We start from the raw sequence: 25,318 nt of genomic DNA, 5'->3' as shown, positions 1-25,318 counted from the left end.
TATAAAGTAAATAAAATAATATATTTTGCACTGGGCCAGATCCTAACCATTTAACATCGTGAACATTATTACCATGCTTTAGAGCTCACATACACTAGCAGTTTACAAAAAATACTGAGTGAAGACAAAAATCTAATTTTCAAAACTGGTGTTTCTCAGAACTATTTTATTAACTCCCTTTGTAATTAAGTATTAAAATTCCTCAGAACTAATGTTCTAAGGAACTCATTTAGGGAAATATCACAGTTCATTCATTTTCAGATGCACATTTTTTTTTCCACTTGTTAACACCTCTAAAATTGAGATGCTTTCTTAAATTTGATGATGTCTTAGGTTCAACGAAAATATGACATTGCCCTAGCCACTTTAATGGCAAATATGTGTGCTGTTTTAGTTATGATTAGGCTCAGCTGAGAGTGACAAGAATTCAAAATGACAATTCCTTAAATAAGATAGGAACAAATTGCTCACCAGTAAATCTAGAAGTGGGTAACCCTGCGCTGGAATTGTACTCTGTGGTGTTGGATACCCACACTTCTTTCTTCTTGTTGCTCCATCACCCAGCACCTTTATCTCCAAGGTCATATAATGGTTCAAGGGGACTGCCGTATGTCAATCTATAATGCCTACTGAACAAACATGCCAGTAGTGTTTTTGCCAGCAGAAAAATACAAAAGATCAAGACAAAGGATTAAAAGTCAAGGGCCAGCTATCTCTTAAGGAAAGATCTCAGAAGCTGCCAAATGATACTTCTGTTTACATTCCATTAGGGTAGAGCTTAGTGATAGCAGCCTGGCTAGGGAGGTTGATAGAGGGGTGTAGGGTGGGGCTGGGAAACATAGTCACTTTTCTGAACCTGAATGTGCTAGATAAAAGTTCTATTCCTATGAAGAAAAGACAGAACTGGAGATGAGCTAACACTACCTGCTGTAGGGCAGTCACTCTACATATTGATGTTTACAAGAAAGAGATCATTAAAAAATTATTCTATTATAAAAAACTAGAGACATATCAAAGGATATCTCTTTAAAGGTAAGGCATAAAGACAAATATTGTTGAAGATGAGAAATTCATTTAGCCATTAGCAACTAGAAAATTAGCCCTTTCATCCCCAGTATCAAATAGTTCTGAAATCTCTTGGTATTCATGGTCACTGAGCTTAGATTGTAAAAGTCATACCAGAATTACATTCTCTGTGGCTTCATTTGCTTCTGAGGTCACTATGAGCATCCAAGTTTAAGTGCGTAGGGGGAAATACAACTAAAGATAGAGGGGCTGATTCATACAGGGGATATTATACAGATAGAGACTCAATTGTAAGAATGTCTAGAATTTATTCTGAGGTTCCTGGGAAAATTGATCAGTTTGTCTCCAGCTACTCTGTGATTGCATTTCCACCATGCTTTTAGAGATTTTAATTTAATTAAATGCAAAAGTTATACAGTTCTCCAGTATGTATCATATTTAATCCTCATATTTGCCCACAGTATCTTTAATTTCTAATTTTTAAATGGAAATACTGAAGCAGGGAGACTATTCACATTGAATCTCAAATTTGGCTAATATTGATTTGAAAATATAATTAGATCCTGATTAAAATATTTTTCAACATTACAATTAAAAGAATTAAGCATGTTTCTATGAAATTCATCTCTTAAAAATAAATTTCTATCTACTTAAGCCAGTGCCATTTTGGAATTTCTGTCACTATCAGCTGATCTTCTTGATTCTTTTGCTTTATTAACCAAAAAATATTAATTAAAAACAAATGTATCATTCATTAAGATCACACTTCTATTACTAATTCCTAACAGCTGTTATTCTGTGATGCTTACCTTTATTTATAAACTCTAAAAAACTTACTTAACAGAGGAAAACAGTATTTTTGAAATAATGAGATAGAAAATTTTCTGTGTTTTTATAATATCATATTAGCTGATAACATGAGGTAAATAAAAAATATGTATCTGCTGGGCCTCAAATCCTAGGAGCTCGTTTTTATGAAAAGCAGTAATAAATGTAAAAATCTTGAAAATTCAACAGATGAGCTTCATAAATAGATCTGTCTTAGTGGATTGGTAAATATGTTTCGAATAAAAATGTCATTTTGTTTGTTGTTTCTCTAGTGCCTCGTCTTAATGAGAAGGATTAGCCATTTTTTTTTTAATTTTTAAAGAAAAAATCATAAAAGCTACAAATGCATGCTGGTATTATAACTTAATGTAACTATGGAGGAAAACATACTTTTACCTGGTAGATATGTATTCATTATTATTATTAAATATGTATTGAGTATTTCCCATATGCAAAGCACTCTAGTAGGCTTTCAAATGTGGAGGTCAAATTCTAAATAACCAGCCCTGCTGAATTAATTGTATTTAAAGTAGTAGTTATATGTTCATTGAATCAATAGAGCAGAAGGAACATGACCTAGCTTTGTCATTAAATTGAAATTTTTAAAGTGATAAAATAACAACTGGTACTCCATCTATTTCTCTGAAAACATGAGACAACCTAGTATTATAAACGCTTAAAGGCACACTGACAAATGAATAGTATAAAATTGGAAGGTATGAGTTTTTTTTTTTTTTTTTTATTGCATTTTGGGTTTTGGGGTACATGTGAAAAACATGCAAGGTTGTTGCATAGGTACATATGTGGCAGTGTGATTTGCTGCCTTCCTCCCCTTCACCTATATCTGGCATTTCTCCCCATGCTATCCCTCCCCAACTCCCCACCCCCCTCTATCCCCCCCTCTCCCCCCCAACAGACCCCAGTGTATAGTGCTCCCCTCCCTGTGTCCATGTGTTCTCATTGTTCAACACCCACCTATGAGTGAGAACATGTGGTGTTTGATTTTCTGTTCTTGTGTCAGTTTGCTGAGAATGATGGTTTCCAGGTTCATCCATGTCCCTACAAAGGACGCGAACTCATCGTTTTTGATGGCTGCATAATATTCCATGGTGTATATGTGCCACATTTTTCCTGTCCAGTCTATCATCGATGGGCATTTGGGTTGGTTCCAGGTCTTTGCTATTGTAAACTGTGCTGCAATGAACATTCGTGTGCATGTGACCTTACAGTAGAACGATTTATAATCCTTTGGATATATACCCAGTAATGGGATTGCTGGGTCAAATGGAATTTCTATTTCTAGGTCCTTGAGGAATCGCCACACTGTCTTCCACAATGGTTGAACTAATTTACACCCCCCACCAACAGTGTAAAAGTGTTCCTATTTCTCCACATCCTCTCCAGCATCTGTTGTCTCCAGATTTTTTAATGATCGCCATTCTAACTGGCGTGAGATGTTATCGCAACGTAGTTTTGATTTGCATTTCCCTAATGACCAGTGATGATGAGCATTTTTTCATATGTTTGTTGGCCTCATGTATGTCTTCTTTTGTAAAGTACCTGTTCATATCCTTTGCCCATTTTTGAATGGGCTTGTTTGTTTTTTTCTTGTAAATCTTTTTTAGCTCGTTGTAAATTCTGGATATCAGCCCTTTGTCTGACGGGTAGGCTGCAAAAATTTTTTCCCGTTCTGTTGGTTGCGGATTCACTCTACTGACTGTTTCTTTCGCCGTGCAGAAGCTGTGGAGTTTGATCAGGTCCCATTTGTCTATTTTGGCTTTTGTTGCCAATGCTTTTGGTGTTTTGGTCATAAAGTCCTTGCCTACGCCTATGTCCTGAATGGTTTTGCCTAGGTTTTCTTCTAGGGTTTTTATGGTGTTAGGTCTTATGTTTAAGTCTTTAATCCATCTGGAGTCAATTTTAGTGTAAGGTGTCAGGCAGGGGTCAAGTTTCTGCTTTCTGTATATGGCTAGCCAGTTTTCCCAACACCACTTATTGAACAGGGATTCCTTTCCCCATTGCTTGTTTTTGTCAGGTTTGTCAAAGATCGGGTGGTTGTAGATATGTTGTGTCACCTCCGACGCCTCTGTTCTGTTCCATTGATCTATATCTCTGTTTTGGTACCAGTACCATGCTGTTTTGATTACTGTAGCCTTGTAGTATAGTTTGATGTCAGGTAGTATGATGCCTCCCGCTTTGTTCTTTTTGCTTAGAATTGACTTGGCTATGCGGGCTCTCTTTTGGTTCCATATGAAGTTAAAGGTGGTTTTTTCCAGTTCTGTGAAGAAGGTCATTGGTAGCTTGATGGGGATAGCGTTGAATCTGTAAATTACTTTGGGCAGTATGGCCATTTTCACGATATTAATTCTTCCTAACCATGAACATGGAATGTTTCTCCATCTGTTTGTGTCCTCTCTTATTTCGTTGAGCAGTGGTTTGTAGTTCTCCTTGAAGAGGTCCTTTACGTTCCTTGTTAGTTGTATTCCTAGGTATTTTATTCTCTTTGTAGCAATTGTGAATGGCAGTTCGTTCTTGATTTGGCTCTCTTTAAGTCTATTATTGGTGTATAGGAATGCTTGTGATTTTTGCACATTGATTTTGTATCCTGAGACTTTGCTGAAGTTGCTTATCAGTTTCAGGAGATTTTGGGCTGAGACGATGGGGTCTTCTAGATATACAATCATGTCATCTGCAAATAGAGACAATTTGACTTCCTCCTTTCCTAATTGAATACCCTTTATTTCCTTTTCTTGCCTGATTGCTCTGGCTAGAACTTCCAGTACTATATTGAATAGGAGTGGTGAGAGAGGGCATCTTTGTCTAGTGCCTGATTTCAAAGGGAATGCTTCCAGTTTTTGCCCATTCAGTATGATATTGGCTGTCGGTTTGTCGTAAATAGCTTTTATTATTTTGAGATACGTTCCGTCGATACCTAGTTTATTGAGAGTTTTTAGCATAAAGGGCTGTTGAATTTTGTCGAAGGCCTTCTCTGCATCAATTGAGATAATCATGTGGTTTTTGTCTTTGGTTCTGTTTATGTGGTGAATTACATTTATAGACTTGCGTATATTGAACCAGCCTTGCATCCCCGGGATGAATCCTACTTGATCATGGTGGATAAGCTTTTTGATGTGCTGTTGCAATCGGCTTGCCAGTATTTTATTGAAGATTTTTGCATCTATGTTCATCATGGATATTGGCCTGTAGTTTTCTTTTCTTGTTGAGTCTCTGCCGGGTTTTGGTATTAGGATGATGTTGGTCTCATAAAGTGATTTGGGAAGGATTCCCTCTTTTTGGATTATTTGGAATAGTTTCAGTAGGAATGGTACCAGTTCCTCTTTGTATGTCTGGTAGAATTCGGCTGTGAACCCATCTGGACCTGGGCTTTTTTTGGGTGGTAGGCTCTTAATTGCTGCCTCAATTTCAGCCCTTGTTATTGGTCTATTCAGGGTTTCAACTTCTTCCTGGTTTAGGTTTGGGAGGAGGCAACTGTCCAGGAATTTATCCATTTCTTCCAGGTTTTCTAATTTATGTGCATAGAGTTGCTTGTAATAATCTCTGATGATGGTTTGAATTTCTGTGGCATCTGTGGTGATATCCCCTTTATCATTTTTTATTGCATCTATTTGGTTATTCTCTCTTTTCTTTTTTATTAGTCTGGCTAGTGGTCTGTCTATTTTGTTGATCTTTTCAAAAAACCAGCTCCTGGATTTATTGATTTTTTGTAGGGTTTTTCATGTCTCTATCTCCTTCAATTCTGCTTTGATCTTAGTTATTTCTTGTCTTCTGCTAGGTTTTGAGTTTTTTTGATCTTGCTCCTCTAGCTCTTTCAATTTTGATGATAGGGTGTCAATTTTAGATCTCTCCTTTCTTCTCATGTGGGCACTTATTGCTATATATTTTCCTCTAGAGACTGCTTTAAATGTGTCCCAGAGATTCTGGTATGTGGTGTCTTCGTTCTCGTTGGTTTCGAAGAACATCTTTATTTCTGCCTTCATTTCAGTGTTTATCCAGTCTACATTCAGGAGAAAGTTGTTCATTTTCCATGAAGCTGTGCGGTTCTGGGTTGGTTTCTGAATTCTGAGTTCTAACTTGATTGCACTGTGGTCTGAGAGACTGTTTGTTATGGTTTCCGTTCTTTTGCATTTGCTGAGGAGTGATTTACTTCCAATTACGTGGTCAATTTTAGAGTAGGTGTGATGTGCTGCTGAGAAGAATGTATATTCTGTGGATTTGGGGTGGAGAGTTCTGTAAATGTCTATTAGGTTTGCTTGTTCCAGGTCTGAGTTCAAGTCCTAGATAGCATTGTTAATTTTCTGTCTCGTTGATCTGTCTAATATTGACAATGGGGTGTTGAAGTCTCCCACTATTATTGTGTGGGAGTCTAGGTCTCTTTGTAATTTTTTAAGAACTTTCCTTATATATTTGGGTGCTCCTGTATTAGGTGCATATATATTTAGGATCGTTAGCTTTTCTTGTTGCATTGATCCCTTTACCATTATGTAATGTCCTTCTTTGTCTCTTTTGATCTTTGTTGCTTTAAAGTCTATTTTGTCAGAGATGAGAATTGCAACTCCTGCTTTTTTTTGCTCTCCGTTTGCTTGGTAAATCTTCCTCCATCCCTTTATTGTGAGTCTTTGTGTATCCTTGCATGTGAGGTGGGTTTCCTGGATACAGCACACTGATGGGTTTTGGCTTTTTATCCAGTTTGCCAGTCTGTGTCTTTTGATTGGGGCATTTAGTCCATTTACATTTAGGGTTAATATTGTTATGTGTGAATTTGATCCTGTCATTTTGATGCTAGCTGGCTGTTTTGCCCATTGGTTGATGCAGATTCTTCATTGTGTTGATGCTCTTTACCGTTTCATGTGTTTTTGGAGTGGCTGGTTCTGGTTGTTCTTTTCTATGTGTAGTGCCTCCTTTAGGAGCTCTTGTAAAGCTGGTCTGGTGATGGTGAAATCTCTGAGTTCTTGCTTGTTCACAAAGGATTTTATTTTTCCTTCACTTATGAAGCTTAGTTTGGCTGGATATGAAATTCTGGGTTGAAAGTTCTTTTCTTTAAGGATGTTAAATATCGGCCCCCACTCTCTTCTGGCCTGTAGGGTTTCTGCTGAGAGATCTGCAGTGAGTCTGATGGGCTTCCCTTTGTGGGTAACCCGACCTTTCTCTCTGGCTGCCCTTAGTATTTTCTCCTTCATTTCAACCCTGGTGAATCTGATGATTATGTGCCTCGGTGTTGCTCTTCTAGGGGAATATCTTTGTGGTGTTCTCTGTATTTCCTGGGCTTGAATATTGGCCTGCCTTGCTAGGTTGGGGAAGTTTTCCTGGATAATATCCTGGAGAGTATTTTCCAGCTTGGATGCATTCTCTTCGTCACATTCAGGTACACCTATCAAACGTAGATTAGGTCTTTTCACATAGTCCCATATTTCTTGTTGGCTTTGTTCATTCCTTTTTACCCTGTTTTCTCTAATCTTGCCTTCTCGTTTTATTTCATTGAGTTGATCTTCTACCTCTGATATCCTTTCTTCTGCTTGGTCAATTCGGCTGTTGAAACTTGTGCATGCTTCACGAAGTTCTCGTGTTGTGTTTTTCAGCTCCATCAATTCGCTCATATTCCTCTCTAAGTTGTCCATTCTCGTTAGCATTTCGTCAAGTCTTTTTTCAAGGTTCTTAGTTTCTTTGCATTGGGTTAGAACATGTTCTTTTAGCTCACGAAAGTTTCTTATTATCCACTTTCTGAAAGCTGATTCTGTCATTTCCTCACACTCATTCTCCATCCAGTCTTGTTCCCTTGCTGGTGGGGAGTTGTGCTCCCTTGTAGGAGGAGAAGTGTTCTGATTTTGGGTGTTTTCATCCTTTTTGCGCTAGTTTCTTCCCATCTTTGTGGATTTATCCACTTATCGACTTTGTAGTTGCTGTCTTTCTGATTTTGGTAATTTTAAGTCTGCAGCAGCAGAACTCATAAACCCCCTTTTTCTTCCCTCCCAGTGTTCTGTCCCGGGGATTTAGGGAGTTATGATTTTCCTCTGTCTTGTTGTTGCTTTCCCTGCCCACAAGGTGGCAGCCTAGTCCCACTCAGCCTGTAGAGGCTTCGCTGAGCTGCTGTGGGCTCCGCCCAGCTTCCTTGTGAACTTTCCTGCAGTCTTGTTCATATGGGCGTAGTTAGAACTGTTTCCGCTATGATGGCCCGCCCCTGTAGTGAAGGAGTCTCTGTAGTGGCGGGTTACCTTCCTTGCGGCAAATTGCCCTAGGAACTGCAGGGTGTGTCCCAATGGAGGGCGCCCCTCCCCCACAGAGCTGGACCGACCCGGGTTCAGTTGTGTTTCCTGAGGCGCTTTCTTTGCCCAGGAGTCTCCTGTCTTGTCTCCCTGTTTCAGCTCCCCTTGCTGGCTTACCGGGGACTCGGTTTCACTCACTCTGCAGGAGGAGCCACTTCCCTTGCCTCAGGGCACAGACCGAGCAGTTGCGCCAGTCAAACCAGCCACGCTGGCGACCCGTGGGGCTCTTTCCCCTGTGAATCTCCTGGTCTGTGGGCAGTAAAAATCCGCTGCCCAGTGAGCCGTTGCTGAAGCGGCGGCTCTGAGATTCGTGGCGCGTTTTTGCCCGGGGAATTTCCTGGCTTGACTCCCTGTTTCAGCTCCCCTTGCTGGCTTACAGAGGACTCAGTCGCACTCACTCTGCAGAAGGAGCCGCTGCTCCCTGCCTCAGGGTGCAGGCCTAGCGGCGGCCGCGCCGCTCAAGCCAGCAGCACTGGCGACCTGTGGTGCTCTTCCCCCTGTGAATCTCCTGGTCTGTGGGCAGTAAATATCCGTCTGGAAATGTGGCGTCCACTCACCCTCTGCGCTTTCTCTCGGAGCTGCATTCGCAAGTTCCTCCTAATTGGCCATCTTGGATCTGTCCCGGTATGAGTTTTAAGATATGTATATTTCTGTCCCAGCTAGAAAGGTACCTTTCGAAAGTGAGTCTATATCTCTCAAATTATCTACCCAGAGCAATAAATATGTTTTGCCTCTACCCTAAGATTCTGCAATGCAGTTCATCTAATGGCATCAAAACTTCCAAATCACTTGGTTTTCTATGATACTGTCCTTCAAGTTATCATGCAAGCACTTCATAATGATTTGCTTGATGTTTTTGGCATTTTCTTACATCATCTAAATAGCAGTAATGGAACTCAGGATATAGTAATTTTTTGATCAGGTGATAATAGTTCCCTAAATCAAAACTAAACTCACCTATTAAAATACAAATTGATAAATTATTTTGGAAGAAAATCTTTTCAAGCAGACGTGTAAATTCTAAATGTTCCTTGTTTTAGTCTTGGAAGCTATTACATACTTACTAGAAATAATTTTTTTTTGGAAGATGCCAAGTAGATCAGTAATATGACTGGTTCAAGGCACAATCATAAAACTTTTAAATTGGTAAAATTTTATCTTTTACAGACATTTTACTTCTGCTGCAAATTATCCATTTATTTTTGATAAAGTAGGGAAACAACATAAATGAAAGTTAAGAATTTTGAAACTTGGGTGTAGTCCTAGTCCAGTCTCATTTAACTGAGGGACTTAACATGTCTTTTAACTGTTAAAAGTTAGTTTTCTCATTCATTAATAGAGCTAATAATATTTGTTCCTGATTATATCACATAGGAATATTAAGAACATAAAATAATCAGTATGAAAACATTAAACCACTTTCAAAACTTTAAAGAACTCTCAGAAATGATTGGTGTGTGTGTGTATGTGGGTGAGAACATGTATACACAACTGATGAAAAATTAATAAATTGTTTATAAGCCTGATTATTTTTGGAAGTAAAAGTCATCTCTTTAGAAAAGTTTGGGAAATAACAGGTTATTGTGTTCTAGATTTTCTTTGAATGAAATGATCAGAACAAGTTTCATACAATTTAATTGCCTTCTTGGAAAGATGGCGGCCCAAACTGACTTTGTCAGGGCTTTAACCTGGGCCCTTAAGACATCATGGTTTTGCACAGTTGCTCTTAGACACTTTCTAAATTCCTTTTTTTTTCTGAGACGAAGTCTCGCACTGTCGCCCTGACTGGAGCACAGTGGGGTGAACTCGGCTCACTGCAGCCTTCGCCTCCCAGGTTCAAGTGATTCTCTTGCTTTCTTGCCTCAGTCTTTCAAGTAGCTGGGATTACAGGTGCCCACCACCACACCTGGCTAATTTTTTTTTGTATTTTTAGTAGAGATGAGTTTTCACCATGTTGGCCAGTCTGGTCTTGAACTCCTGACCTCGTGATCCACCCCTCGGCCTCCCAAAGTCCTGGGATTACATGTGTGAGCCACCATGCCTGGTCCTGAAGTCCTTTTTAGTATTCAAGAATTTTATAAATATTGTTCCAGTGTTAGTATTTGTGCTGCTGAAGTAAGCACAGATTTTATAAATATCAACCAATTCATCCCAGTTTTATTTCCTAATAGCTGGTGCAAAATTGATGTGGTCCTTGGGGCTCTATACACATATAATTGTCAGAAATGCACCCTTTCAAAATTGATTTCATCTCAGAATTGCATACACTCTTTAAAACAGGAGAGAAAAGTAAACATTCTTTGTGAGGACAAATTTGAATAATACCATGTAGTCTTCCTACGGATGAGCAAAACTCTGATTCAAGGTGACAGAAACATTGGCTGATAGTATTGCACTGTGTAGTAACCCAGAAACACCATTCTATGTATTGTTCTCATGACTTTGTATTAGGTTATGAGTCCCCACATTGAATTGTCATTTTTAATCATAAAGTGAAATAGAAATCCCACATAGCTATAGTTCATCTGGAAACTTGAATGTATTTTAAAAATAATTGTAACTTTATAAAAAGGCATGACATTTTCCTATTGAGACATATTTGAGAAAATCTCATACATGTACCTCTTCTTCTTCTTTAGGCTTCTTTACCTGCAACAACTGATCTTCCAGAATTTTTTGTTGCTTCTTATAAATGGCCTGGATGGACTCATGGCCCATTGGATCAAAAAAATTGTGCTGCATCCTGGGCATTTTCCACTGCAAGTAATAAAGTCATTTTAATTCCTTCCTTATAAACTACCCCTTTTGGCTCTAGAGACTGAGAGAATAATTAAACAATTAGAATATTTAAATATTAGCATATGATCAAATAAAATCTCATTGTGACTGAAGAAAGTAACCTGAAGATTATATAAAAAATCCATTTTTCGTCTAAAAGTTGTATTTTATTTTTAGAGTGCAATTTTAAATAGAGAGTGAATCAAAAGAGTGACAAAATAAAGTTGCTAAAATGCATTTGTCTATTCAGAGTTAAGGCCAGATAATAAAAAGAGGATTAAGATTCTTCTTCATTCATACATTATTTATGATTCTAATATACATATAGATACACCCACATAAACCTCATTTTCTTTTTTCTTTATATAGTTTGCAAAACTGTAATTAATCTAATTTGGTATAAAGTAATACTTTAAAACTAAATAATAATGGATCAAATGGATTTTATTTCATTTTAAATAAATGTAAGCAAATATATAGGTTCTGACTCAAAAGTAATATAACTGATCTCCTAATCAGAATAGTTTCCAAATTAAGTCTACTGTTACTCAAAAAGTATAAACGGACTCTTTTATAGTTACTTTTATATAAGTTCACAAGTCCTGTAAATTAGTTACAGGCTAACCCTCAAATTTGGTCTCCAAAATTATCCTCAAAGGAGGGCTGAATATATTTCAGCAATTAAATGAAAGCTAACATGATGATGATTGGCCATCATTAAATTATTTTCATAAAACTAAGCTCTAGGGCTTGCAGGTAACTTTTAACAGTGCAAAAACAGTTTAAAGTAATGGAAGGATTGTGAATAAGCACATAGGCTCTTCGAGAAGCCAGCTCTGAAAGGTAGCATATTCTGGGACAGAGAAATGCTAGTATCTCTGTCTAAATATCATTGCTCCATAGTATCAATCAGACAATTCCAGAAATACCTTTGTTAGTGCCATAATGGTAGCCAAGCTCACCCCAAGTGGCTACATCTGTCAATTCACTGCTGCCCACACCCCCTCTCTGGCTGTCTTATGCTGTCCTTGATGTGTTAGGGACACACATGGAGACCTTACTAAGCCAACATTTGTCTATTGATAGTTAAGGCAAGATAATAAAAAGATTTTGTTTCAGATGAGTGGAGAAAGATTTAATATAATAAACCATCTGCCATTTTTTGTTCATGTGGTTAATGTGTTACACCTAGCAGGTGATCAATAAGAATTTTGTCTAAAATTTATATTATGCCAATATTTCTGAAGATATCTAAGGAAAAGTGTTAGTGATGAAATACTGAAAGCAACTTGCTAGGCTGGAGGATTTATTTTGGTGTTCCAGGTCACAACCCCACAGATAGCCTCTGCACTGCGCAAAGTCAGGACTGTTCCCCTACCTAATTCATGGAACATCAGAGAGAGGTTTCCTTCTGTGATTCCAGAGGACATAGTTTTGTATCCTGTGTATTCAGTATGATAAATTAGGGCAATATTTTTGTTAAAGAAAATAAATAATAAAGCTCTAAAAAATTATGTCAGAAAGTATTAGTTACAAAAAAGGATTATCTCTCAGAGAAACTAAAAGCTATAAAATGGAATAAATAAGACTCTTGACAATATGCACGTATATTTTAAAAAGTTATTAATCAACTGAAATTCAAGCTGTTTGTCAGAAGCTGAAGAGATAAAGGTGTTTGTCGTAGTGGGAGTAATACGTGTCACATACATTTGAAGACAGAATAAAATAAGCAGAGGAAAGAATAGAGCATGTCTCAGAGGTAATGTCCAGTGAAAGTTTTTAAGAAGAGGGTGGGAAACAATTGGTTGAATGAGTCATTCTTAAATCTTCTGACCTTTTCTAAATATTTCAAGTGAATTTTGACTAAACCACCACTGAGATTCAGAAATGTCGGTATAAGAGCAACTTATTGCATAACATTAGGATTTAAAACACTTATCCTTTAGATGAAATCTACAGATTCATGAGGCTGGAAGAGACTTTAAAGGTCACCCTTTTCAAGCCTGTAGTATTATAAAGGAGGCCCAAGTAGGTAAAGTGGCTTACCTGAAGCCGAAAGATGAGAAATATCAGAGATATCCCTGGAAACCAGGCTTCCAACTTTTGGGCTACTATTTTCTCTACACTATAAAAAGTATTTTCTAAATGAAAACACAGTTACACCAACATTTTTAAAAATTTTAATTTTATTCTAAATCTTTGTGCTGAATGTCAAAGCATCAGAAAATTTCTCCTTTCTTTGATGAAATAGGGAATTATTTTCTTGACACTATCAGAAGTTGTATAATGCCATTTGCTCCTATGAAATATATCCTAGTACAATAGTAGATGGAAATTGAGTAGGGAGTTGGAGGTTACAAATTTAACACATATTAAACATCTAAAGAACGCCAGCAATTGCCCTACAGCATTGTAATATGCTGTAGTTACATTAAAACCATGTGCATACAAAGATACATATGTAAATGAATTAAATGAATTATTTTAGAAAAATTTTAAATTAGCACCTTGAGGGGTTTCAGGACACTGACAATTTTGATGAGAGAAATACTATAACTTTCACTAAGAAAAGTGAATGAGTGGAAGAAAGGTTAATATTTTGTTGCCTTTAATTAAAAGTAAGTAAGAAATTAAGCACCAAGAACAAGACTGTACCAGATATTCAACAAAAAAAAAGCCTGTACTGAAGTAGTACCCACTCCAATTTTTTCGTGATCTCATCCCTCACATTAGTTTATTTTTGGTACCATGATCAAAATGATGACATGTGTAGGATTTTGCTATTGGTTGATTAGTTTCCCTGGTATATTATTCTACGAGGGAAGAAGTGTCTCTCTTGTTTCTTGTTCATCATTGTAATTTCCAGTGCTACAATGCCTGTCAGCTAGTAGGTGTTTAATAAATGTGTTGAGGAAAGGAATGAACCAATAACAATTACAATTCTAGGGAATCATTTAAACAAAATAAGTTTTAATAATAAAAAAGTTTGTGTGTGTGTGTATATATATATATAACGAATGATAAGACTATCATAACTATATTACTAGTTGTATATAGCATTTCATATAATCAGTTACATACATAGCTATTTGATAGTATATATATAATTACATATATAGCTATATGTGATAAATCATATTATATGTAACTAATATTAGTTAATAATAGTTACAACTGTTAGTAATTGTAACTAAATATATTCAGCTTGTTTTATATATAGGTATAAATAAGCTGAATTCCATGTCTATTGAAACAAGATTAAGATAATAATTTTCATTTATGTTATGAGCACAAAAGTGTGCAATGTAGCTTTTAGATATTGGAGAAAATAAATTCATATTAGTCTCGATTAGCTTAAGTATGGTCTCCTGGGTAGCTAAATTAGATACCCGTTTAAAAACACAGGATTCAATTTTATTCCAATATATCAGATGACTGTGGATGAATTTCCAGTTAATATTTCTATGGTTAGTTTTCTTGATTACCCCAGTTTAGTTACACTCATTTAGAGAACATATATTGCCCATGACTACATGCAAGGTACTGTTCTCAGTGCAAGAAATAGAAATATAAGGAATATATGGCACTTGCCCTCCAAGAGTTTCACTTGACAGATTCCTTGATGAGGAGTTCAGAAGTATATAGAACATCAAAGGAACAAGAAACCAGAAAAATCTTTGAAGTCAATAGGACAATGGAGTAATATCAAAATAGGACAAAAATTATGACTGAAAGTATGACACAGTTCAACTGGTTGGAATACATAAATATATTAATGCTATTTGGCTTTAATTATTAATTATACACAGTTTTACACACTAGCTTAGGGTTCAAACAAAAAGGATTATGTATGTTATTAGGAATGCCATGTACCATTTGAATGTTAATTGATACTCTGTTTGAAACAGGTGTGGCTGCTGACCGAATAGCAATTCAGTCTAAGGGAAGATACACAGCCAATCTATCCCCTCAGAATTTGATCTCTTGCTGTGCCAAGAACCGTCATGGCTGCAACAGTGGAAGCATTGATAGGGCTTGGTGGTACCTGAGAAAACGTGGGTAAATAGCTGCCTGACATGTGTTTCTAGGATTTTTATGAGTGGTACATTGCGTTAGAACAAGGAACAGAACCTCAGTATTTTAACAAAAAAAATTTAAATACACACACACACACACACACACACTACATCTACATGAATATAAACATGCTATTTAAATATACACTATATTTGTTATCTATTGAAATTAGAAGCTATTAGAGACACTTCTTGAAGAATGAATGTATTTCTAGCTAAATTAATATGAATTTTACTTTTGAAGATGGAAGTAAACATTTCTTCTTGTTGCTCTGATCCAAGTGAGTCCCCACAGACAGAATAAAGTAATTGGGGTTGCAGATCTCTCTGTCGTGCTTTTCAGTTACCCAGGTTGATGAATAGATAATGCCAGGTAAAATTAGGCTAAAAATAAGAATAATAATGTAAAGAAATAATTTACAGTTGTTTTAATTCATCAATATGGTTCATTAATTGTCTCCAACCCATTTGATGAAAAAATGGGAGGTTACATTTCCTTAGTCTCGTGTAGCCTGATACCTATATAGCATCCTTGTGTCTGCTATAAGAGCTGATCCACTAAAAAGCTGAATTATTTAGGTAAGGAAGCTGCTGCTGATAAAGAGTGGTATATATATGTACTGCTCACTTGCTCTTCATCATTCACTCAGTGCTCTGGGTCTGCTACAGGACCAGTTAGATGCTATAGAAGATACTGGATGTCAGATTTTTATGGGTCGCAATAAATTGCTTTAAATCTTTTCATGTTTTGCCTAAAATGTGATGCTTTGAATGGGCAACTTAGGCTGATACTTTCCTGGTGTACTAGTGCTTGGTTGGCTTCTGTTTTGTATCATGATAAAAAATAAAAGCCCTTTAAGAGCTTAAAAATGTAAATTATCATTGAGACCCAACTAAATCTCATTGTATTGGACTGCTTGGGGTGCTGTAACAAAATTCCATAGACTGAGTGACTTAAACAGCAAACACTGATGTTTTGGAGGCTGCAGTATCCAGGACCAAGTTGCTGGCTGATTAGGTTTTTGGTAAGGGCCCTCTTTCTGGCTTTCAGATGGACACCTTCTCTCAGTGTCCTCACATGATGAAAGAGAGCTCTGGTTTCTTCCTTTTCTTATAAGGGCACTAATGGCATCTTATGATGGCCCTACCCTCATAACATCCTTTAAAGTGAATTATCTCTCAAAAGCCTACCACCAAATATCATTACATTGGGTATAAGTGCTTCAACATACAATTTTTTTTCTTTTTTTTTTTAATTATACTTTAAGTTCTGGAGTACATGTGCAGATTGTGCAGGATTGTTACATAGGTATACACATGCCAGGGTGGTTTGCTGCATCTATCCCCACATCATCTACATTAGGTATTTCTACTAATTTTATCCTTCCCCAATCCCTCCTCCCCCTGTTATCTCTACTGTAGCTCTCCCATCCCCCAACAGGCCCTCATATGTGATGTTCCCCTCCTTGTATCCATGTGTTCTCTTTATTCAACACCCACTTATGAGTGAGAACATGCGGTATTTGGTTTTCTGTTCTCGTGTCAGTTTGTTGAGAATGATGGTTTCCAGCTTTATCCATGTCCCTGCAAAGGACATGAACTCATCCTTTTTTAAGGCTGCATAGTATTCCATGCTATATATGTGCCACATTTTCTTTATCCAGTCTATCATTGATGGGCATGTGGGATGGTTCCAGGTCTTTGCTATTGTAAACAGTGCCCCAATAAACATACATATGCATGTGTCTTTATAATAGAACGATTTATAGTCCTTTGAGTATATACCCAGTAATGGGATTGCTGAGTCAAATGGTATTTCGATTTCCAAGTCCTTGAGGAATTGCCACACTGTCTTGCACAACAGCTGAACTAATTTATACTTCCACCAACAGTGTAAAAGCATTCCTATTTCTCTACATCCTCTCCAGCATTTGTTGACTCCAGATTTTTTAATGATCACTGTTCTAACTAGCATGCAATGGCATCTCAAAGTGGTTTTAATTTGCATTTCTCCAATGACCGGTGATAATGAGCTTTTTTCATGTTTGTTGGCTGCATAAATGTCTTCTTTTATCAAGTGCCTTTCATATCCTTTGCCCACTTTTTGATGGAGTTATTTTTTCTTGTAAATCTGTTTAAGTTCTTTGTAGATTCTGGATATTAGACCTTTGTCAGATGGATAGATTGCAAAAATTTTTCCCATTCTGTTGGTTGCCGGTTTACTCTAATGATAGTTTCTGTTGCTGTGCAGAAGCTCTTAAGTTTAATTACATCCCATTTGTCTGTTTTGGCTTTTATTGCCATTGCTTTTGATATTTTAGTCATGAAGTCTTTACCTATGCCTATGTCTTAAATGGTATTGCCTAGATTTTCTTCTAGGGTTTTTATGGTGTTAAGTCTTATATTTAAATCTTTAATCCATCTGGAGTTAATTTTTGTATAAGGTGTAAGGAAGGGGTCCAGTTTCAGCTTTCCGCACATGACTAGCCAGTTTTCCCAACACCATTTATTAAGCAGGGAATCCTTTCCCCATTGCTTGTTTTTGTCAGGTTTGTCAAAGAGCAGATGGTTGTAGATGTGTGGCGTTACATCTGAGGCCTCTGTTCTGTTCCATTGGTCTATATATCTGTTTTGGTGCCAGTATCATGCTGTTTTGATTACTGTAGCCTTATAGTATAGTTTGAAGTCAGGTAACGTGATGCCTCCAGCTTTGTTTTGTTTTGTTTTTGCTTAGAATTGACTTGGCTATGAGGGCTCTTTTTTGGTTCCATATGAAGTTTAAGGTAGTTTTTTCCAGTTCTGTGAAGAAGGTCCATGGTAGCTTGATGAGGTTAGCATTGAATCTATAAATTACTTTAGGCAGTATGGCCATTTTCATGGTACTTTTTAAATTGACACAGTTCAGTCCACAGCACTCATCATTTAATACAAATGTAATGCATTTAATGCAATATATTTTAAGTTGTTTGAGTGTTTTCAATGGTTTTGCTTTTGTCATATTCTTTCCTCAGATACTCATACTGTGTTGGACACTATTACATTTTCAAGAGCCAATCCTAGTGGATACTTCTATGTCCATTTCAGCACAGAATATCGACAATATCATTTCTATGATTTTATTTTCCTTCCATTTACCTTTTTATTCAATATTATTAAGTTGGAATTGGTGCTAAATAATTTGTACTTTGCTATGTTTAGTTTCAAAATCAGAAGTGAAAATCATTTTCTCTGTCTTTTAGATCATACACATATCTGATAGTTTTCTACTTTATTAACTTTAAATATTATATTAATATTATACTGTTGCTCCCAAAGTTCCATGAACCACCGATATATAATACTTTGTATTATGTGAACATATCTATACCTTAATAAAAATATAAAAACATGAAAACAAAACAAAATAAAAACTTTAATGCTACAACTTACATAATTTTAATATCCCATCTAGGAATGGTCAGATTCATTGTCTTATTTATATTAAATTTAGCTCTTCCAAATTATAATTATGTATACAGGTTGAAGTGGTCCTCCTCCTATTAGTATTACCACAGACTTAATATTGACAGCCATTTTTTATCTTCAAGAAATTCTATACTACAGATACAATTATTTATTAAAAATTGATTGAAGCAAGATTTTTAAAATTTTAATGAAGAAATAGGAGGGTAGGGAAGACTGTAATGTCATTGAGCTTCTGTCACTGTTTTAGTCATTATTAGTCACTATAATCAGTCACTATTTTGAAAATTATGCATGTAAGTAATCAGAATAATTTATGAATGTTTAATTCAGTAAAATTAAATATAAACAGGATATTATGGCATTTTCCTAAATATTACCTTTGTTTTTTTGCTTATTCCTCATAGGCTGGTATCCCATGCATGCTATCCACTTTTCAAGGACCAAAATGCTACCAACAGTGGATGTGCCATGGCAAGCAGGTCTGATGGACGAGGAAAACGGCATGCCACAAAGCCGTGTCCCAACAACATAGAAAAATCTAACAGGATCTACCAATGTTCTCCTCCATACAGAGTCTCTTCCAGTGTAAGTCTAAATGCAAAGAATCAAAAATAGTTGACTTTCTCAAACATATGTAGCTCTGCTGTAACTAAAACAATTTAAAAACTGTTTAAAACGATTATATTCTAAAATATATTATTTTCATGTATCATTTTTAATATTTTTAAGTACTTTCAGTTTTGGTATAATGTCTTATCTTTGTAATATTAGCAGTGTAAAAATTGGCTTCAATTAAAATAATGTCCAAGGAAATAGGGTTTTAAAATTATGTTTCATAATATGTATATATAAATATATTTGAACTTGACAATTAAAAGCTAAGTTAAACACTTTTTCACTAACTTTTTTGGTGGAGTTAGCTCATTTTTTCAATCCTTTGCCTCACTCAACAAAATAATTTAAGAGGACCTGGGTCTAACAGGAAAAATACTCCCTTGGATTCTAGGTTATCTGTTAAAAGCAAATTTACTTCATCGTATCAGTGTTACGCAAGCCTTCTCATTTTCAGAATTTGCGAACCTCCAGTGCCTCCCAGTTATCTCCAGAATACAATTCAGTATTTAACCATGGCACACTGGCCTTTCATGAGTTGGTTTTGACTTACTACTTTTGCTCACTTATGTCCTGCCAGCATCTGCCACTCTACTGGGACATAATGCTCCTTATATATAGAACTAGTCTCTGTTCCCCAGGTACACCATACTGTGTTACACTTTTCCACTTACCTAGGTGATAATTCCTAGGATGCAAATGGTTATTAAACCTTTCCATCTAGAATGCCAAACAAATGTTAAGGCTCAGGTAAAAACTTTATCTTCTCTGTGAAGTTTTCCTTGATTTCTAGGCAGAATTAATTTCCCTTTTTTTTTTTTTTTTTTGAGGTGGAGTTTTGCCCTTGTTACCCAGGCTGGAGTGCAATGGCGCAGTCTCGGCTCACCGCAACCTCCGCCTCCTGGGTTCAGGCAATTCTCCTGCCTCAGCCTTCTGAGTAGCTGGGATTACAGGCACGCACCACCATGCCCAGCTAATTTTTTGTATTTTTAGTAGAGACGGGGTTTCACCATGTTGACCAGGATGGTCTCGATCTCTTGACCTCGTGATCCACCCGCCTCGGCCTCCCAAAGTGCTGGGATTATAGACGTGAGCCACCGCGCCTGGCCTAATTTCCCTTTTTTGTTTGCAACCATAACACTGTGCTTGTCTCTACAATTGATCTCATTATATAATAATGGAATTAGTAGTGTCATTCAACCAAAATGTAAATACCTTGAGTATAGGTTCAGGGTTAACACAATGTTCCTGTCATAGTTTCTGGCATGTACTTTGTGCTCAGCGTGCACAGAATGAATGAATGAGTGCCCTGCTGCCCTACAGACGGCTGCATTATACATTAGGAGACATCATAGACATATCTGTACTAAAACTACTGTAACAACTAAACAATCATTTGGGATAGCTCTTGTGAGGAAAAGACTAGAGGTACTATTAATCTCCACTAATTAAATATTGTTTTAACTTGCTTTATTTTTTATAACCATAAAAAGTTACTGTATTTTCTCTCCACTCCAAAATTTCTATTTAGTGATAAATGTCATTAAAATAAATGGATGCTTCCTGTCTTTAACAATTTCATTAATGCAGCATAATAACATGAGTTTTTCAAAGTACGATTGAGAGTGAATTGCAAACACTTAACATTGTACACCAATCAATAGGTTTAGTATGCTTTGATAATGATATTACTCATTCATATTTTTCCATCCAGGAAACTGAGATAATGAAAGAAATCATGCAAAATGGGCCAGTTCAAGGTAAGCCTGGATGAAATATAGTTTTCTCTTATTCATTCTTTTAATAAGCAACATTACATTGAGCTCACGTAATAGGAGTTTAATAAAAGAAAGAAAATTTTCACTTTAAGAGTATTCAAAAGGGTTCAACAGTTACAAAATTAGTGCAGTTTTGAGAGATATGCTTAACTATATCTTAATTAGCTGCCATTTTATTTTCAGAAGATAGAGTAATTTAAAAACTGAACTCTTAAATATTGCATATTTGATGAATGTCTCCAAAGTCTTTCCAGAGTGATCATGGACCAGCAGAAAGTCAAACATGAAATGCCAACTGATTAATTTGTAATAAAGCTTACTTTATTCAGTCATATTTAAGAATCATACATACTGTTTTCTTGTCTTCAGTTTAAATGGATTATGTAGTGGATTAAAGCAAATTGAGGATTAATATTTTCCTTCTATTAGCTCAAAGTAAATAAAGTACACCAGTATAATTTTGCATTTTACAAAAGGCTATTGAATTTGATCAATTTTGTAAATGTTTTATGTGGAGTAAACTAACAGTAAATAATAAAATAACACAGTTACTTATTGTACATTGCCTTTGATTTATATTATCTCTGATAATAATTCATTCTGCTTACCTGTTGAGTTTTATTTTGCACCAATGGCCTGGATAAGGGTAAATTCACAGAATGTGTTCCCTGTATAAACATTGGCTTGAAGTGCATGGAAGAACAAATCCAATGAGGCCAAAAATGAAAATTTAGGTTGTGAATACTGAAGGGCCTGGAATATATTATCAATAAAGTGGAATAAAAAATAGGCCAAAATTAAATGTAAAAACATTTGGTGCATACTTAAGGAACTAGTGCCAATTTTAATTTTTCTGAACACTGATCTAATTATATTGATTACATATATGTAGACAGGAATCATAAATTTTATAATTGTGTGGGATGAATTTTTATTGATCATTTTCACCACTTGGCATTTATTGGAAACCACAGCTTACATAAACATGTCCTGAATTTAATTTTTAAAAATTGTGGGACATTACCTAAAACCTGAAACAAATGAAGTTTTCTGTTCCCCCTTACAGCTTTGTAAGCTGTGTATTTGTTGGTCCTTTTAAGAGTGAGGGGAATAATCTTTAATTTCAAGGCATGTTCCACTAAGTGGTGCTTGTGTGACAAATTTAAAGGCTCACAGGCATTTGAACTCAAGGTTACACTAAAAAAATCCCAACTTTGGCATTTGCTATTTAAATAACTGGGCAATTTACTTAACCTTTCAGAATCTTCAAGTCATTGTATTATTGTTTCAAGCATTTTTTTTCTTTTTCCCTCTCTCCCTCTTTTTTTAAATCGGTCAAACAATTTTGAATTGTAATTATTTTAAATTGAGAAGCTGTAAATACCTTAGGTTTATTTTATGGCCATATACTGAAATGCTCATAAATTTCAAAGAATGAATCAAAAATAAAGAATAACATTTAAAAGCAATAAAACAAAAATGCAAGTTATTCAACATGCAATTTACAAAGGTTTCTTGAGAACCTGCTCCCCACCTAAGTCAGGAGCAAGAGATGAACAACAGTCAAGGCTCTCATCCACGTTAAAATTCTGTATCATGAATTTGCTGTAATTTTCCAAAAGTAAAGTTGTGTGATCATAACTTACATAGTTATATATTTGTGAATTTATCAAGTGGGTTTGGTATCAGAAACTGCAGAAAGAAGCCATCTTTCAGGTAATTATAATGGCGTCTCATCCTTTTTCTTTAGTTGGCAGTGTTTTTCAGGAATAATGAATATATTTTATTTATGATGCTTAGAGAAACATTGAATTATAAGACCTAAGAGAGTGAATGGTTCTATAGAAAGGAAAAACCACTAGCAATATCTTTACATTTTTATAAATGGATAGAATACTGGTTGACTCTTCTTGCTATCGATGTTACAGGATTGCCTGCTTATTATTGTCTGGCCTTGCATACAGCAGTTCCCCTGTCTCAGTACAAAAGAGTGTAAAGGCAATAGAACCCTGAATGAATAACATTGTGTATATTCTTCTAAAATCTGTAGGATTAAAAATAAGTATAGGTGATGGAAAGAGAACAAAAGCAGAGATCTGCATAGAGTACAGTTACATAAATTCTTAAAATCCTATAGGAATGTGTTTTAGAGTAGATAAAGAAGTTTTAACCTTTTGTGACTATTTGCACAGCATCAGAAAAGGCATGGAACATTAAACAATGAAACAAAAAGTGGAACATTAGAAAAGTTATATTTAACTTTGGAGTATAAGTTTTTGTTTTAAGGATCTGTCAAACACTAGTTACGTTAGTTCTATTTTATTTAAAATGCCTGTCTAATTAAGACAAGCATTTTACACAGTTATCAAGATATACATATCTAATCCCAACTAAAAATTTTTAAATTCATGTGTTCTAGAAGAGAAGTTTAAAGTCTTCATCCTGAATTGCCACAGCCCTTCCATAAAGCAGCACACAATAGAGAAATGAAGTAATCTAGGTGAGGGAATGAAGGACAGGTGTCTAAAGTGTAAACTCTACTTTTCCAAGTGTACAACATTGCTCATCTCTCCAGAGCTGAGAGGATGAAATCCTGTCAAAGTTTTCTTTTGCCAGGAGTTTGCTTTTTTTATTCCAGCTCACCAAAGAAAGATTCGTATTTACTTATGAGGATTAAGGACAATTGCTTTAAGCCCAGTTTGCTAGGCTCTGCTAGCTTAATTGGAGTTTTAAGAGGTTTGTGATAAAGCACAAGGTTAATGGAGAAATAGCAATCACAGACCAAGTATAGTGTGCTTTTGCTGCAAGGGCTTAATTTTTAGTAGTAGAGTCTCTGCTGATTAGACTAGATGGTGTTTTAAAAGCATAATGCATACTTAATAATTCTAATTAGTTAAAAGTTGTTTTTATAAGATAACCAAAGATATTTCAACTAATTAAATTAAGTAGGAAATAAAATTAGGCTGAATTGCACAACCCCTTCTTAGATTCAACTCCTTGCAATTTACCCATTGATTGTCCTGTGAAATTTTCTGGTGGTTTTTAAAGATATTTTAATGCTGTGTTCTGTTGGATTTTATTTTAGCCATAATGAAAGTCCATGACGATTTCTTCCATTATAAGACAGGAATATATAGACATGTTACCAGCACAAATAAAGAATCAGAAAAATTTCAAAAGCTTCAGACACATGCAGTCAAACTCACTGGGTAAGGCAATTAAAAAAAATACTCCTGTAATGCTTTTGGAAAATGAAACTGAAAATAAGAATACGTAGTGTTTTAAGTGCTAGAATCCCTTTTGTAGGAGAGATTGTGATACAAATGAAAAATGATCTAAACCTTGCTACTATTTAGTCATTATTTTGAAGACCAGTAAAAGTCTAACTCGACATTCTGGGGACAAAATGATCATTTTCTAGCTCTCACTTCTTGTCACTGTGTCCTTAAGAATCTGTTCTAAGGGCAGGGAAAATATATTATTGAAATAACTTCTACATATGGCATAATCAAGGAAAGAGAGCAAATCCAAGGTGTATTATGGTTTGGGGAAATGGTTTTGAATAGAATTGCAAATAGCAAAGATTAAGCAGGAAGAGAAGTAAGGTCACCTATAATTCAATGTAAGGTTACTTTATGTGAGAATTGTAGAAATTAAATTGATCAAATTTGTAAGTAAAATATGTTAATCTATGCAAGAGCAAGAAAGAAGTTCAGAATTTGGTGGTAGGATTTCAGGAGTGAGTAATTTTAAAAATAGGCCCTACTCTGAAAGACAGTGTGGTTATGAGACCACTTTCCCAGCGCCTTCTCAATTTGTTCTGACTAAAACATCTCATAATGTCTCACTCTAATTCAAATGAAATGCTACAAAGTTTTCTTGTCCATCTAAAACCCTCACTCTTCTCATCTTGCATATTATGGTAAATAACTTCATTCCCATTGAACATGTCCTTAATGACTTAATTTTATTGAGCCTACACAAAACAGCCTCACCTACAATCAAATTATCTTCTCCTTACTGATCTTTGAAACACCTTTAAATCACTTCTAAGCTATGTAGACAAACTATCCTGTGTGATGTCTCTTTAATCGTTGTCCCTCTTTTGTTTTAAATACTCAAATATTTCAATTAAAAAAATCACATTTTTAAAAATCTAAGATAATACTAATTTTATGAAGTGTTGATTTCAGGAATGTGAAAATACATGTATTTTAGGGTTGGAGAATATGATGTTTCATATTAATGTAGGATACTAAATCTACAAACTGTAAAAAATGTAATGCATGTGTGTATGTGTGTATTTATAAATGTTTTCACCATTCAGAGATAACATCTGTTGAAATTTCTGAGTATTTTTAATGAATCTCCTAGGTATATAACTATAGAGAAACAAGAAAGAAAGAAAGAGAAGGAAGGAAGGAAGAAAGGGAGGGAGGAAGAGAGGAAAGAAGGAAGGAAGGAAGGAAAAGAA

The 25,318-nt window shown here is 35.7% G+C and overlaps 1 protein-coding gene across 11 annotated transcripts in view; it reads left to right on the top strand.

The window, feature by feature from the left end:
* TINAG (tubulointerstitial nephritis antigen) overlaps positions 1 to 25,318 on the top strand; it is a 167,208-nt gene that overhangs the window by 32,157 nt on the left and 109,733 nt on the right. For 10 of the 11 annotated variants that reach the window (XM_021665438.2, XM_021665437.2, XM_021665440.2 and 7 more), the window contains 5 exons: positions 10,775 to 10,898; positions 14,822 to 14,972; positions 18,859 to 19,039; positions 20,781 to 20,826; positions 23,930 to 24,053. In XM_021665438.2, coding sequence (XP_021521113.2) covers positions 10,775 to 10,898; positions 14,822 to 14,972; positions 18,859 to 19,039; positions 20,781 to 20,826; positions 23,930 to 24,053 — 626 coding nt within the window. The remainder of the gene's footprint in view (positions 1 to 10,774; positions 10,899 to 14,821; positions 14,973 to 18,858; positions 19,040 to 20,780; positions 20,827 to 23,929; positions 24,054 to 25,318) is intronic. The other variant, XM_012441630.3, reaches the window with a different exon arrangement.

The sequence above is a fragment of the Aotus nancymaae genome, unplaced genomic scaffold (assembly GCF_030222135.1).
Source record: "Aotus nancymaae isolate 86718 unplaced genomic scaffold, 86718_ANA_hifiasm-v0.15.2.pri h1tg000040l, whole genome shotgun sequence".
Classification (NCBI taxonomy): Eukaryota; Metazoa; Chordata; class Mammalia; order Primates; family Aotidae; genus Aotus; species Aotus nancymaae.
This window is presented reverse-complemented; position numbering and strand designations above follow the sequence as displayed.